The 17,490-nt window shown below is 41.1% G+C and overlaps 1 protein-coding gene across 2 annotated transcripts; it reads left to right on the top strand.

Annotated features, from left to right (window-relative positions):
* Positions 1–872: 872 nt before the first annotated feature.
* Positions 873–16,212, top strand: LOC123868662 (TAF5-like RNA polymerase II p300/CBP-associated factor-associated factor 65 kDa subunit 5L). 2 transcript variants are annotated; one of them, XM_045911200.1, is made up of 12 exons: positions 875–1,067; positions 1,140–1,291; positions 1,839–2,213; positions 2,714–2,858; positions 12,033–12,111; positions 12,469–12,607; positions 12,747–12,929; positions 13,285–13,437; positions 13,943–14,090; positions 14,563–14,731; positions 14,968–15,199; positions 16,073–16,212. In XM_045911200.1, exons 1-12 carry the CDS (start codon positions 999–1,001, stop codon positions 16,182–16,184), a joined length of 1,956 nt encoding a protein of 651 aa, XP_045767156.1. In that variant the 5' UTR covers positions 875–998; the 3' UTR covers positions 16,185–16,212. The 2 variants fall into 2 exon arrangements, with proteins under 2 accessions (XP_045767157.1, XP_045767156.1); XM_045911201.1 differs by lacking the exon at positions 12,747–12,929 and having other exon boundaries at positions 873–1,067.
* Positions 16,213–17,490: the final 1,278 nt, after the last annotated feature.

Below are 17,490 nucleotides of genomic sequence, written 5' to 3'. Positions count from 1 at the left end.
AGATTATTGTTGCTAGGCTATCCGTTATTTACCCACAATTTCGCAAAATACTTAAATTTGATTTGATTTGAAAGAAAAGACAAATCTTTCCTCCTTATCTTTATAATATCTGACTGACTCAGTCATGATCTATCAATGCATAGTTCAAACTACTGGACGGATCAGGCTGTTTGGCATGCAGATAGATATTAACTATGACGTAGACTTGGGACGTAGACATCCACTAAAAAATTATTCCAAATGATTCCAAAATTCAACCCCTAATGGGGTAAAAATAGGAGTTAAAATTTGCGTAGTTCACGCGGAAGATTTTACGGGCATAAACAAGTTATAATAGACAATAGACCTAGATAATATAGTTTATAATTTCTCGGAAAAATTAAGCAAATGAATCCAAATCCAACTGTCCTGCAGTCCTGCATGCAACCAATGAAAGTCCCCATCAGATAGGCCTGTACATACCTACCTATCACGCTCGAATTTCCATCTAAAGCACACGCGCACATGTCTGCGTAAGAAAGATGTTTAGAAGTAACTAACGTAGTTAACTAACTAACTGAAAAATCCAAGAAAGAATAGTTAGGTATTATAATCGAAGTATTCTGAAACGCCCTGCAGGTCCAATATACGTTTCTAGCTTCTAGCTTCTAGTTCTTCTTATTTTGTAGGAAGAGCTAGAAGCTAGAAACGTAGATTGGTCTGCAGGACGAAGCAGAGCTCATTGAGAAGTTCAAAAGGTTAGAACCTAGAGCCGTAATACCAGTAAAAAAAAAAAACAGTTGGCAGCATTGGAATCATGACAGTTCAAGGTGGTTTTGATTTTTTTTTTGAGTTTGACAAATTCTATGTTTAAAATTATGTCATGTCTCATGTGTTACTCTTTGTAAAACTTTGTTGTTGTTGAAGATCTACTGATGATTACGATTTAATTAATCTAAATTATTTATTTTAACGTGACTACAAGTGAACCAAAAATCTAATTAGTTTTATTTATATCAATGAAAAGAACTCGAAACGATGCAGTCAAAGCTGCCGTTACTTCCTACTTAGAAAGGAGAAATTACCCAGTTAGTTTGTTTTACAAAATACCATAGCAGATCGGCAATTTTTGACTTTAATACTTATAATTTTCTCTTCAGGATATTGATTTTTTTAATAACACTACTACAAGTCGTAGTGCTGAAGAAATGGCTGTTGCGACCATTGTACAGTACGAGTCCAGTCGTGCTAATTCCATATTGTTTTCGTGTATCAACAACGATCCAGGACATTATGATGTTCAATATACAAGGTAAATAGATTTTCAAAAGACTACGGGTTCATAGATCAAACTTAGGATAACTTATCCTGCCAGCAGATACAAAACTTGGTTTGAGCATCTATAGAGTGTGCTTTAATTTTGCCCGGACTTAAAAACAGTTAAAACGAGATAGATTTATGTCACAAGTCAGTAGGTACACTAAAAATCGCAACCCTAGACTTCAAACTTGAAGATTTTTTGTACTTATTAAGGAAGGAAATTAGACTGGATGGTTTCCTGTAAAAGCTGGACTTTTTTACTAAGCTAAGATATCTACCTTTTTTTTAAGCCAGACTTGACTCTTTAAAGCTGGACATTATTATGTTAAATAAGTTACACTGTTACCCCTAAGTAACTGTTTGATTTTCAAGATAAAGTAGTCTATATCTGTCGCCAGGATATAAGCTTAATCTTCACTAAACTTTGTCAAAATCTGGACTGTGAAAACGAAGCAAACTGATCCCTTTTGCATTTATAATATTGGTATGGATTGGTATCCTTTTAATCATTTTATTTTATTTTGATATATTCATTTTAGGCTTGTAAGTTTTATAAAGGAAATTAAATTAGAGAAGGTTAAGAGTGAATTGCTAGGGTTACTGACCCCATTACTATGTCACATGTACCTTGAGATGTTACGAGGAGGACATGGTGGGGCTGCACAAATGTTTCTTAAAAGGCATTCTGCAACACTGCCCCAGAAGGATTTGTCCTATCATCAACCTATCGATGGCAACCTACCATCAGCTTTATATCGACCTAACAGCTTGGAGCAATTGTTTAACTCATTACAAAATGGCACAATAGACAATGAAACACCTGAAAAAGATTATATGAATCAGCTACTGGATGATATTGGCTCAGTTTATACTTTACAAGAAGTGGAATCCAGGCCATCTATTGCAGCTTTCAGGTGAGAAAAAAATAATTATGTAAGTATTTTGTCTATTATATCCTGAGTTGTTCAAAACAAATTCAAAAATTAAAGTGGAGAATAAACAACAGGTCTCCTCTCAGATTAAGAAGGGCTGAGCCCATGGTTCACCACACTGGCCACAGGCCAAGTGCAGATTGACAGAATTCAAACACCTTTGAGATCATTTGGAGAACTCCCAGGCATGCAAAATTCTTTGTGATGTTTTCTTTAAGTGTAAAAGCAAGTGATACTTAATTGCCTAAAATGCACATAACTCTGAAAAGTTAGAGCTGGCCTGGGCTGAGATCAAATTTTGGATCCCTGAATCAGGGGCTTAACTACTAATTAGGCTAGTCAGTATAAACTAAAAAAAATATGAGATAATATTGCTCGGTTGATTTGAAAAGAAAGAATTTATTTAACTATAAAATGTTAGTGTGTTGTGTAAGTACTAAGGGATCTTTTTCAATCTACCCTATTTATCCTATGTATTACAGGTCCTGCAAGTATGATATCTATTTATCACAAGATGCTCTGAATATGCTGAAAGCATATTTGGCTAAACACAGTCATGTCTTGCTCATCCAAGTCTTGCAGACATGGTTCCATATTGACATCAACAGTGATAGTAAGAAAAATTCAGTAAGTTAGCACATAATTATTATTTATAACTAGCTGATGCCCGCAGCTTCGCCCGCGTGGATTGGTCAGATCCCCTGCAGCATCAGGATTGAGGAGTTGGAATCCAAATTTTTTATGAAACAATGTCGCAAAGTTCCTCTATCGATTAAAAAAGAAATGACTCAAATCGGTTCAGAAATCTCGGAGATTTCGGTGTACATAGGTATAAAAACACAACTCCCTTCTTGAAAGTCGGTTAAAAAAGTAGCCTATGTTACACCCTAGTCAATCCTCTACTTGTATGTGAAATCCCGTTAAAATCGGTTCAGCCGTTCCGAAGATTAGCCTTTTCAAACAGACAGACAGACAGACAAAAATTTTAAAAACGTGTGATTCAGTTATGGTATCGTTCAAATAACCATATGACCTTAATATGTGGTAGTTATTTCGAAATTACAGACAGACACTCCAATTTTATTTATTAGTATAGATTTAATAAGAATGAATGAATTAAGAAAAATTAAACAACTGACAGACCTACTGGACAAAACTGTAAACGTTTTACTATGGAGCCTAATTAAGTTCTTATAAATAGAGCCTTGATAGCTCACCAGTTGAGTAGCTGACTGAATTCTGAAAGTTCAGCGGTTGTAACCCCAACCGTTGCACTATTGTCGTACCCACTCCTGGCACAAGCTTTACGCTTACTTGGAGGGGAAAGGGGAGTAATAGTCATAATTAGCTTGGCTAATAATATTCTTTAAAAATATATATACATAATTATGAGGGCTTATGCATCTGTTTTTACCCTACTGCGGCGAAGCCAAAAGGAGTCATATATTTGGCCTATATCTGTGTAAGTCTGTTCCTACATCCGCTCGTAAGTCGTAACTAACGCGTGGTCGCGCGTCACCGATGCGCTCGGACGTGTTCGATGAAATAAGCGATAGAAAAAATGTGGTGTGTGGTCTAAGTTAAACGATGATGGCCAATATTATTATTAGTGAATTTTTGGCGTTCGTGCAAAACAAAATAGATTATTTAGACGAGAATAGCATTATCCAGATCTGTGTGACCAACTTTACCGATTCCGAAGTGGAAGAAGGCAAGAGCACATTGTATAACGCATGTGGTGATGGTGCGACTAGAATTATAGTAAGAAAAGGGGAAGACAAGAGGAAGAAGAACATTAAAGATGTTATTAAACTACTGAAGGAAATTGACCCAGATGCACAACCAACGTTTGTGGCAAAGGACTTGAGTCGTCTCCCACCAGTTTCCTTTGACCATTTGGATGTTACTCGTCTACTGAAAGACATTGTGGCCATGAGATCAGAGCTCGCAACACTACGCAGTGAAGTAGCATCCAAAGGTGAACTAAGTACGCTTCAGATTAATGTAACTTCCGAAATAAACGACTTACGTGCCGCTATCAGCACGACCTTGACTGAAGCTACTAAAGATCGAAAAAAGTCGAAAGGCGAACAGTCTTCAGTGAAGCCGGTAATGACTCCGAAGAGATGTACACAAGATGTTCCCCGCCCCATGTCTACACTTGGACCACCCGACAATCATTCTGTACCTACGATCGCGATTCATACTCCGGCTTACCGTGACATAGTGCAGAATGCAAGTAAGTCGCAAACCAAAGTGACCCGTACGTCGTTTAGTCAGAAGGTTCATAATACTGAACATGACGAATCCGAGTTTACGCTCGTACAGAGAAAAAAACGTACGACTAGAAACAATTTGTGTGGTACTGCCCAACGCGCATGCACAATTTTAGTGGCAGATATACCTGCATTCGTTTATGTTTCAAGGTTGGCGAAATCCACAACGGCGCAAGATATGCTGACTCATATACGTGAGATGGGACAGGACTGCAACGACGGTGACGTTCAAATTTTGAATCAAAAATATGAAACGTCTTTTAACTCATTTAAAATAAAAGTATCACGTAATAAATTAGAAAAGTTTTTAAAAAATGAGTTTTGGCCAGAAGGTGTCAAATATCGAGTTTTTCGAGAGCGAAATAATGCTAAGAACGTTTCTACAAATAAATAAATATGAATAATGACAATATAAAATCAACCTTAACTAATATTAAAATGGTCTCATTTAATTGTCGCTCAATTAAGCGCTCTTTAGAACGTGTTCGTTCCTTATGTCAAGAGGCGGACATCATAGCCCTTCAGGAAACGTGGCTCCTCCCACACGATCTTGGCTATATACACCAAATTGATGACAACTTCGATTGCTACGCGAAATCATCAGTCGACACTGCGGCTGGCGTATTGCGGGGACGACCGTACGGAGGCCTAGCTCTGTTATGGCGTAAATCTGTTTTTCCGCGCGCTTCTATAGTGGAATGCCCTACGGACAGGTTATCAGCGGTACGACTAGAGCTGGGCAATCACCGGCAGTTACTCCTTATTAACGTTTATATGCCGACGGACGCGGAAGAAAATTTGACCGAGTTTACTACCAACCTTGCAAATATAATGGCTATTATTGATGACAACGAAACGGAAGTTGCATTCGCTTTAGGAGATTTCAATGCCCATTGCATCTCCAGGTTTGGTGACGAGCTTACTTTGTTTTGTGCGGAGCATTCCTTAGAGTGTGTGGATTATGAGTTTTTAAGTAAGAACTCGTCCACGTATACATATGTTAGTGATGCGTGTGGCGTGACGCGGTGGCTCGACCATTGCATAGGGACAAGTGCCGCGCGAAAAACGGTCACAGCAGTGACCGTAGACTGTGACGTGGGGTGGTCGGACCACCTTCCACTGATAGTTACATGCAACTTTGACATAGTTGTAAGTAAAATTATTAGTGAAAATAGAAGCTCAGTAAACAAAGTTAGATGGGGTCAACGTAACCCTCATCAGATTAATATATACAATAAATATTGCTGTGATAATTTAAAAAATGTTGTTTTTTCTAGTCAATGTTTAAACTGTGATAATTTTACTTGCACTGATCACTTATTTTTAATAGACAGTTATTATGATAAAATTGTAAATATTTTAAGAAGAGCTGCTATCTTAAGTTTCGATTCGCACTCCGATGCTAATAGGAAACGGAAACATGTGGTGGGTTGGAACTACCACGTTAGTCAAAGTCACAAAATAGCTCGACTATATTACTCATGTTGGTTGGAAAATGGCAGGCCGACAACCGGTCCAGTCTACAATGATATGGTAACTAGTCGTAGGAAATTCAAGAGTAAACTTAAATGGTGTCAGAACAATGAAGACCAGATTAGAATGAACATTTTAGCTGCACATAGGAATGATAAAAACTTTCCAAAGTTCTGGCAAGCAACAAAGAGACTACAAAGTAAACCCCGGTTGCCACATAGTGTTGAAAATATAGTCGAACAGAGGGGAATTTCCGAATTATTTGCTAGTCATTTTAAGGTGCAACCACTTTATGTCGAAGGAGTGGAGCATAGCATGGATGACATTTCCCCGTCGGACCCGCTGACTGAGACCCTACAATTCTCACCTAAGGATATTGTTGACGTGATAAGAAAAATGACACGTGGGAAGTCTCCAGGTCACGATGGATTAAGTATTGAACATATGCTCTATGCTAGTGAGGATATTAGTCGAGTTCTGTGTACGCTGTTCAATTTATGTATCAAGTTTAATTACTTACCCAAGAATCTTATGAAGACCGTGGTGGTTCCAATCCCCAAAAACAAAACTGGAGATTTGTCGAAATTGAACAATTATAGGCCCATATCACTGGGTACTATAATTGGTAAAATATTTGAAAGACTTTTACATCCGTTTCTTAAAAATGTTAGTATCAACGATGCGCAATTTGGTTTTCGTGCCGGTGTCTCAACTGATTCTGCTATTTTCAGTCTGAAAAACACTATCAAATACTATACTAACAGAGACACTAGTGTATATGCCTGTTTTTTGGACCTAAGCCGAGCTTTTGACCTAGTAAACTATAATTTGCTATGGTCGAAACTCAATAAGCATAAAGTACCATCTAAGGTTATAAATCTTTTGAGATATTGGTACGAAAATCAAAGCAACAAGGTAAAATGGGGCGATACACTTTCTAACGATTATAGGTTAGAATGCGGCGTACGCCAGGGTGGATTGACATCGCCGGACCTTTTCAACATTTATGTGAACGACCTGATAGAGGAGCTGAGAAGCACCAAAATCGGTTGTCATGTCGGCGGAGTTTGTATTAACAATTTAAGTTACGCTGATGATATGGTGCTACTCAGTCCCTCTATCAAGGGGCTACGGAAGCTGTTAGATATTTGTGAAAAATACGCTTTAAGTCATGGACTTAAATATAACGTTTCCAAAACGGAGATGATGGTATTTAGGTGTGGAAAGGGTCCGGACATTGTCCCTCCAGTGTATATGAATGGTGTGGAAATTCGGAGGGTGGCGACATTCAAGTATCTCGGTCACATCCTGACGGAGAACCTCAGTGACAATAAAGATATCGAGCGTGAGAGGAGGGCGCTTGCCGTAAGATGCAACATGATCGCGCGTAGATTTTTCCGCTGCAATGAACAAGTAAAGAACACTCTTTTCAGAGCATTTTGTCAAAACCTTTACACTTGCCAGCTATGGTTTAACTACACAAGACGCTCGTATAGTGCCATCAGGGTGCAGTACAATGATGCCTACCGCATCCTGATGAAACTACCGCGATTTTGTAGTGCATCGAACATGTTCGCATCGGCAAGAATGCCAGACTTCTTCGCGATTATACGTTCCCGAATAGCTTCCTTTTTGGAGCGATTAAGTCACTCAAATAATGAGATTCTACGGACGATGTATGAGCACTTGGATGTCGCCATTTTCCGATATTGGTTGACGCAGCATCGCAGTGCGAATCGAAAATAAAGATATAAATATAAGACGGTAATACATTATTGTACCTACTTATTTTTGTCTTTATTTTATTTAGATCTAAGCTTTTATATATTTTATATTCGACTTTTATAACTTTGTAATAATATGGGTACATTTTTACCTGAAATAAAGAATTATTATTATTATTTATTATATAACTTACTCTCACGCCCGGTTACAAAATAGATATATATAAAAGCCAAAGATAATATAATATACTTACATACATAAAAATAAATAAACCTACATACACATTTACATAAATAAATATTTGTACCGGGCGGAGGATTACGCCCCGGCAGGGGAGACCAAACGGCCGGGGGTCAGGGCGACAGGCTGAGAAAGCGGCGGACTATCCTAGCCGAGTCTAGCAAGACCGCTTTTTGCATCCTGGCTGCGAGCGAACTGCCACGGAACCCCAGTCGCCTCAGATGGGGAGCGAGGCTGACTGGGATCAACCCGTTTGCAGATATGACGATTGGGATGATTTCGGTGGACTCCACATGCCACATGTCGGAAACCTCGTGAGCCAGATCAAGATACTTGCGTTTTTTCTCCGTCTCAGCTCTCACGAGGTTCTCGTCATATGGAATGGTGATGTCCACCAAAAGCACCCTCGACTGTGCCCGGTCCACCAGCACGATGTCAGGCTTATTCGCTAGAATAGTCCTGTCCGTGCTGATGGACCGGTCCCAATAGAGCCGGACTCCGTCGCGCTCGAGTACCGGCACCGGTGTGTACTTGTAATACGGCAGCCTCTCATCCAGGAGACCGTACTTCAGAGCAAGCTCTTGGTGAAGGATTTTGGCTGCTTGGTTGTGTCTATGCAGATACTCAGTGTTGGCAAGCGCCGAACATCCCGAAAGCACATGTCTGAGTGACTCGCCGGGATGGCGACAAGCTCGACAGATGTCGTGAGTGCCATCCTTCAGAATGTACTTTCGGTAGTTCCGCGTCTTAACCACCTGATCTTGTATCGCACAGACAAATCCTTCGGTTTCCCCGAAGAGGTCACCAAAGCGCAGCCATTGCACGGACGCTTTTTTATCTACGTGTGGCTCATTAAGAGCTTTAAAAAAGCGTCCGTGCAACTCCTTCTCCTTCCATACGGTCTCCCGGTCAGAGGTGCTAAGTACCACCGGTTTCTGCCACTCGGTTTTGGCTAAGGATAGTGGAGTGAGTCCTTTATCACATTCTATGACCTCTCTATGCATGGGGGACCCCCTCATCGTCTCAAAGTAGGTTCTGAGATTGGATATCTCCCGGTTATGCATGGTCTTGACGCTTAATACGCCTCGACCTCCACACTTCCGGGGGATATACAATCTCATCACAGACGATTTTGGATGGTGCATGCGATAGAGAGTCATAGTCGTGCGGACTTTTCTGTCCAGGGCGTCAAGTTCGGTCTGAGTCCAACTGAGCACGCCAAAGGTGTACATGAGGACGGGCATAACCCAGCCGTTATAAGCTCGGACCTTATTGGCGCCTGACAAATAACTTTTACAGACTTTTGTCAGACGGCCAAAAAAGGCCTCGCAAACAGACTGTTTCATGTCCGCCTCTTTTACACCCAGGGATTGTGACATGCCCAGATACCGGTATGACTCAGCTTCAGAGAGGGTCTTAATGTTGGATGGCTCGAGACTAATCTCGGCCGAATGAGTAACCTGTCCCCTCTCCACATGCACGACCGCACATTTGTCCAGTCCAAGCTCCATCCTGATGGAATTGCTGAACTCAGTGGTGATGTTCAGCAGCTCCCTCAGGCGGGTGGCATTGGGTGCCAGCAGTTTGAGGTCGTCCATGTACAGAAGGTGAGGTACTTTTGTCCCTCCTCTCCGAAACTGAAAGCCTGTCCCCGAGCCCTCCAGCAGGGTGCTAAGCGGGTTCAGAGACAGGCAAAACCATAGCGGGCTCAGACAATCACCCTGGAAGATACCCCGTCCTATCCTTATCCGGTCATCGGCAGCCGCCAACCGCTCACCATGGAGACACAGGATCGTGCTCCATTGCCCCATGCATGCCTCAAGGAAGTCTCGAACTGCACTGTCAACTTTGTACAGCTCAAGGACCCTCAAGAGCCATGAATGGGGCACCGAGTCGAATGCCTTTTTGTAGTCGATCCAGGCGGCGGAGAAATTCCGACGGTTGCGTTTGACCAGTTGGCCCGCAACGGAGTCGATGAGAAGGAGCTCCTTAGTACCACGACCACCGCCCCGACATCCGTTCTGAGCCCCAGACATGATGTTATTCTCGTCTATGTGACGGGAGATCTTGAGGCTCAGAACGGATGTCAGTGTCTTATAGATGGTAGTAAGACACGTAATGGGACGATACTTAGCCGGGTCAGTGGCATCGGTGGATTTTGGAGCTAGGTGAGTGATCCCGGTAGTGAAAAGGCTCGGGAGTGCCCTCTGCTCGAGAGCCTCTTGGAATTGTCGAGCCAAGGTCGCATGGCAAGCCGAAAAACCTTTCAGCCAGTAGTGATGCAGTCCGTCGGGTCCCGGGCTTTTCCAGTTCGGAGCCCGCCCTACTGCACCAGCTACATCCTCCGCAGAGATGGCGACCGGGTTCATCGGTTCTATTCTGGCACATGCTTCCTCTACCGCCGCAATCCAAGGGCCCTCCTCATGCTCCACCTCTCTCGACCACACCCCCCGCCAGAAAGCGACTAGGTCGGCCGGGTCCGGTCGCTGAGAGGTAGAGCAGACTGCTGGGCACTCCAGTCTTTTGTAGAACCTTTTCTGATCACTCGAGAAGAGACGATTTTGCTGAAATCGCTCGACTCTTGCCGAGTATCGTCGGATGCGGTTCCCCCATGCAGCGATTTTCTGCTTCAGGTCGTCGATGCGCTCCGTTAGCTTTTGCGCAATATCGGGCTGGTCCAACCTGACCCCACACCCGTTAAACGCAACTCTAACAGATCGCACAATCCTTGGCCTAGTGTTGCCCGACCTGAAGCTTTGCAGTCTGCCAATGAGGACTCTGGCAAGAGTGATACGGTGTTCTATTCTCCTCTTCCAGGCCGGTTCCGCGCTGCGCCTTGTGGCAGCAGCACGCCCCAGTCCCGGAGTCTTGGCACCGATGAATCGGTGCACGGCTAGCGCCGCTCCGAAGAGAATAGAAGCCGTATCACCCAGGCCAGTGCTGCTCTCCAGATGTTGTGGCAGCATTTTGTTTATGGCCTCAATGACATCCCGCGTCGCTACATTTAGTGTAACTCGGGAGAGCCGCGGACGATTCTCTAGAGGAGCGCTCCGGATTTCAGAAATCGCCTCTTCTAGAATCCCTCTCATCCGCTCTATATCAAGGGAGACTGTTCCCTCAGTGTCTTCCTCCACAGGCAAATCTTGTGACGTGGTAATTGTCTCCTCGCGGGCAGGCGCCACCTGGGAGACGATTTGCTCTGCGGTAGGTGCTGAGACTTCCGGGACAGCCTCGCGTCGTAATCGTTCGAGCTCGGTAGCGTTGAAGATGTTAGAACGCTGAATATACCGAGCCCGGTCTGCCAGGTTTTGTTCCGTGACAGTTAAGTTCGGCTCGAGCAGCAGGAACTCGCGGTACATTGCCGCTCGGTAGCCAGTCCGTCCGGTTTCCCCTCCTGTCGCCCTGTAGTACGCACGCATGACATTCTCGTTCATGAGAGAAGTCCAGCGCATGCGGCGTACACCACCAGCGGCGGGCGCCGAAGATTGGGCCCTGGTGGACCCTGTCGGAGCCAAGCCATCTGGTGGGGATGATGGATATGTCGACCGGCTAGGTGACAGCGCCGGTCGACTGGTAGCACTGGCGGCCCGCATGCTGCCACGCCCAGCGCCAGCTCCAGGCGCGCCCTGGCGACCCCCAGGCAGCGGCCCTATTCGCTTATTCCTTGTTCCATTATCCATCATATAAAAAAGGGGGGGATTATTATTATTATTATTATTATTATGCATCTGTTTTTACCCTACTGCGGCGAAGCCAAAAGGAGTCATATATTTGGCCTATATCTGTGTAAGTCTGTTCCTACATCCGCTCGTAAGTCGTAACTAACGGCTCAACCGATTTTGATAAGTGATACGTCATTAGATTTGGCCTAACGAGTGCTTGTGTTTAATTCATCCAAGCGCGCGTGTCACTAGGTACATTAAATTCTGAAAAAAAAAAAACAACATGGCGGATTTTAAGCGCTATAATGCGTGGGCTGAAAAAGGTGCAGCACAAACCCCAGTCTGGGGTTTTGAGAAAACTTTTTAAATTAAGTACCTACTAGTTAATTATTATATTTTTAACAGCATAACAATTTTAATTGTAGGAAGATGATGAAGAACATATTGAAGACGAAATGCATGCCAATTCAAATAACTGTGAGGATAAATTAAATGACAAGCATGGTAATTTTTTTTAACTATTTATGGACTTGTTAAACTCATTTGAAAATTGGTACTTTTGTAGCATTACCAAAATATTGTTAACATTAAAAAGTAATGATAATAAAAATAACCTTTGCCATACATACATGATACATATATTAACATTCTCTAGCTATCCATTAACCATGTTGTGTTGTGGGGAAAACAGAAGCTTTAGAGTGCCATATCTTTTCAGTACATATTAGAATAAATCGCTTTGTACATTCAAATATTAATTTGATGTATACAATAATATTAAATTTTATGTGCAAAATAATGATAACTATACAATTTTTTACTATGTATCTGTTATTTATACTGTCTATAATTTTCCCATAGATATTTTTTCAAAGTGCAATGGCCATGCAGAATATCAGTCAGTTGACAAAGAGCTAAGGGAACTCCAAGATGCTATCAAGGGAGTGAAAGAATCAGTATCACCACTCAAGTTGTATAAAATAGCAGCACCTGATAGTCAGTAAGTAAATGTAAAAAAAAAAAATTCTTAAAAATTTAGTATCTCTTATATTTATAATAAACTCTGGATCCGAAGAAAATTATTTATGAACTAAATATTATATGATGATATTGATTTTTAACATTTTAAAACATTTCAGTCTAGTATGTGCCAAAACGGATTTATACTGCAATGTTCTGTGCGGAGGATTCGATAATTCTGAAATAAGACTCTGGGACATTGGACAGAGCTATGTGAAGAGGAAAGTCAATAGAAACATTTCGGAAATAGAGCTGGCCTGCTGCATACCACCTGAGCCAGAAACTCCATTGGAAAATGTTTTGTACGTAATATGAAGAAGTAAAATAATTATAATAATTGCATTGTATAGAAGAAGGCGTTACTTTGCGGAAGTCCATAAAATACAAAGAATTAAAAGTTTAATTTGCTATAATCCGCTAAAAAAGGCCTTACAATGCACAATTGCAAAGTGATTGTAAGGTCATCTCCTGAGGACGCCCCGGTGTCGGAGCGAAACGTGCGTAGTGTGTTCTGGTGGATTTGTGTGGTGTTGCGTGGTGGTACTTGGGGCTTGCTTGCCAGTCATTGGCTAGTTATAAATAAACGCCACTATGAGTTTGACAAACAAAAACTAAAAATCCGTACGTTTTAATATCATACACTTTATTTGTTCACAGTCAAGTGGGATCAGGTTTAGCCCTGCGGGGTCACTCGGGCCCCGTGCAGGCCGTCAGTATCCTGTCGCGTGAGGAGTTAGTGTTGTCTGCGTCACATGATAGCACGATGCGAGCGTGGAGGCTAGCCGACTATTCCTGCGCCTCAATATACAGGTACAGGCAAGGAGAATCAGGTTCAGCTTTACGGGGTCACTCGGCGCCCGTATCAAGCCTGTCGCGTGAGGAGTTATGTTGTCTGCGTCACCTCATAGCATGATGCGAGCGTGGAGACTAGCCGACTATTCCGACGGCTCAATATACAGTAAAGTAGAATCAGGTTTAGCTTTGCTCGGGGTTTTGTTTCACTCGAGGCCCATACTGGCCAATGGATATTCCTGTGCCTCAATATATAGAAAGCTACAGTCAAGGAAGGTCAGGTATAGCGTTGCGAACCCTCGGCAGGCATTATTTTCTTATCGAGAGTGGAGTAGTACGTCGTACGAAATATTCTATTTTAATAAATTTCTTTGATATTTAATAACCTTGTATATTTTAGTCCACATAACTGGTTTTGATATCGATGTTGGTAATGCTAAATAATTTGGGTACTGACCAGTCAATTAAATATTCTTTTGCTCGGTTTGATATTACCAAATAGTCCAAATACTTATATTTTCAGGGGTCACAACTACCCAATCTGGTGCATGGATGTATCAAAGAATGGTTTGTTCGTAGTAACGGGATCACACGACAGAACAGCGAAGCTGTGGTCATTAGACAGAACATTTCCAGTGCGAGTTTTCGTTGGGCATACATCTGATGTTATTGTGAGTGTTTTTGCATTATCATGATGCTTTTAACCTTAGATCGAGGTAAATAAGACTTTGTACACCAAGAAGCCAGTTCTACATATTATATAAATAAATAAGTGGTAATAATGGCCAAGTGTACCCATATTGTTACAAAATGTAAAAGTAAATATTTACAGTCTAAATACAGATAAAAATATAATAAAATTAAAAATTAAAACCAGTAGGTACAATAAAATATTATTGTATAATATTTTTACTGCATAATATTTTTACCTGTATTTCGAATTCACTGCGATGCGTGTCAACTAATTCCGAAAGATAACGGAAGCCTCACATATCGTCCAGAGAATCTCATTATTAGAGTTGTTCCTAGAGGGATGCTATTCACAAACATATCAATCATCATGAAGACGTCAGGCATTCTTATTGTATGTAACCTTTGAGCAAAGTAGTCCATTCTAGTTGATGAACAGTATGGGTTGTGCAGTGTGTGAAGTTCCACCCCAACGAGGCGTATCTGGCGACGGGCGGCGCAGACCGCAGCGTGCGGCTGTGGAGCGTGTGCGACGCGCGCCTCGTGCGCGTGCTGTGCGGCCACCGCGCACCCGTGCGCGCGCTCGCCTTCTCGCCGCACGGCACGCATCTGGCCAGCGCGGGTAACCACTAACACAACGATATACCGCTCCAACGAGGCGCACCTGGCGTCGGGCGCCGGCGATCAGTTTGAGCTTGAATTTTCAATGCACACACATCTACCTTAACACCTGAACTCTGTCTTCTGAGCATTCTGACATTAAACTGATAAATCTTCATCTAATACAAAGGACTGACTAATATTTGTCTGACGATAAATTAACTGAACATTTATCATTAAACAATATATATTTCGCAGGTGACGATAAAAAGATAAAAGTGTGGGATTTAGCAGCGTGTACTTGCGTACACGAGTACAGAGGCCACCACGGGAAAGTTACTGCTCTGGATTGGTCGGCTGTGGGAAAGCCGAGTTTGACGAACAGAGTCTCCTCTGATCCTACTGATACGAATTCTGACAACTCAATATTATGTTCTGCAGGAATGGATGGCATTGTTAAAGCTGTATGGGATAGTTACATTAAAAATAAGTAAGTATATAATGCAGTACCTTGGTAGGAAATATTGCACATCAAACTGTAGAAAGAGATAAGGTTTCGTAGAGCGTTGTCCCTGTCGTTGAGACAGACGGAATAGGTATGAGTGACGGACGACGCTCTACAAAGCAGAAATCTCTTTCTAAAGTTCGAAGTGCAATATTTACTGCCAGTACCTGTGCTTCAACTTTAACCAAAATTAGTCAACCCGTATTACAGCTTAATCCAAATCACAGGCAGAAATTTGATTATTTACAACATTTTTAAAGAACATTTACGGTAATTATAATATAACTAGCCGATGCCCGCGACTTCGCCCGCGTGGATTTAGGTTTTTCGAAATCCCGTGGGAACTCTTTGATTTTCCGGGATAAAAAGTAGCCTATGTGCTAATCCAGGATATTATCTATCTCCATTCCAAATCTGCCCAGTAGTTTTTGCGTGAAGGAGTAACAAACATACACACACACATACAAACTTTCGCCTTTATAATATTAGTGTGATTGCAATCATCTATTATTTGTTATTTGCATACTAAAGGTGCTGGCATAAAGAGACATGTTTCCGGTACTGACAAGTCGGTATTGGTATTATGCGGGCACCCTAATACTAAGTATATATGCAAAAGTTTGGTTATCTGCCTCCTACCTCAACTGCTGAACTGAACGAGGTCCCATAGAATTGGAATTTTTAAAACTAAATCTATAAAAGGCCAATCAACACACCTCAAACTGGTCTCTGGAACATAGAATTCTCCCAAGATTTTTTTTTAAATATTCCAACAGAATCTTACAACTCCGCGGATAAAGTTGTACCTAGTTAGTTGATTATTATGTTAAATAACTAATTAAAATACTATTGTTACAGGCAAGTGTCAAGCCAGGATATTTCAACCTCTATTTACAATACAAAATGTTCATATTTAGTGGATGTGCAAGTACACCCAGATTGGTTGGTGGCAATTGGAACTAAGCGATAACTGAATGAAATAAACTTTTTGATGACAACCTGTTTTTTTTTTTATACTAAGACTACAGTTAATGGTAGAAAACATTTTATTTTTATGCGTAGGTGAAGCTGAATGGAGGAACTGAATGGAGGCGGACTCACGTAGCCTACTTAAAACAGTCCATATTTTACTAAGCATTCAAAGTTGTCGAGTTATTATTCAATAAAACAGTTTTTTCTTAGAGGTACTTAGTCTTAACTTAGAGGTGAGGTAACAGTTCACTATTTGAGTGTAGTCTGGTCAAGTTTGATCATGAAGATCGCCACAGGATAGCTTGATTGATCAATAAGAACGATTTTTTGACAGGGTTAAGAAATTTCTCCCTTGTGCTTTTTATCGTTTCTTTAACTAATTTTCGACTTTATGTTTTGTACGTTATTAAATAGCTAAAAATGTGTAGAAGCTTTTAAGATCGCAGGCCAAAAATTTCAGTGATTCAAAATTGAATTTTTAGCAAAGTAACCAAATAGAAATTTTGACTGGTACAGTTTCGGAGCCCTAACTGGAGAATCTCTAAGGATAATTTTTATTTTAGTACTCACAATTATTAGGTAATTGAGATGTCTGCTACTGAAACATAAAAAGTTGCCTCACTTTTTTAAATTAATTTTGAAAGAACCAATTTTTTTTTTCTGTAAATGATCAATAGGTGTTAGTTAGCATTTGATCTCCTCTACACACTCTCAAAGAGAAGGTAACGTTTTACTGGACTTCATGTATACATACATATGGATTGATATATTAAAAATTATTTTAAAACGTTTTTGATTTCAAATCACACTAATATTATAAAGGCGAAAATTTGTATGTGTGTGTGTGTGTATGTTTGTTACTCCTTCACGCAAAAAGCACTGGACGGATTTGGCTGAAATTCGGAATGGAGATAGATAATTTCCTGGATTAGCACATAGGCTACTTTTTATCCCGGAAAATCAAAGAGTTCCCACGGGATTTTGAAAAAACTAAATCGCGGACGAAGTCGCGGGCGTCAGCTAGTAATATATAAAAAACAAAAATTAAAAACCGACCAAATGCGAGTCTGACTTGCGCACCGAGGATTCCGTACTTGGGTATTTTTTCCGCATTTTGCACGATAAATTAAAAACTATTATACTTAAAAATATATAAAAAACTGTTTTAGAATTTACAAGTAAAGCCCTTTCATATGATACCCCACTTGGTATAGTTATTTTACTTTGAAAATTGAAACGCATTTTAATTTTATTTTTTAATGATGTAACCACAAATTCCCGGTTTTCAGATTTATTCCTTGTGC

Source organism: Maniola jurtina, chromosome 10 (genome assembly GCF_905333055.1).
Source record: "Maniola jurtina chromosome 10, ilManJurt1.1, whole genome shotgun sequence".
Classification (NCBI taxonomy): domain Eukaryota; kingdom Metazoa; phylum Arthropoda; class Insecta; order Lepidoptera; family Nymphalidae; genus Maniola; species Maniola jurtina.
This window is presented reverse-complemented; position numbering and strand designations above follow the sequence as displayed.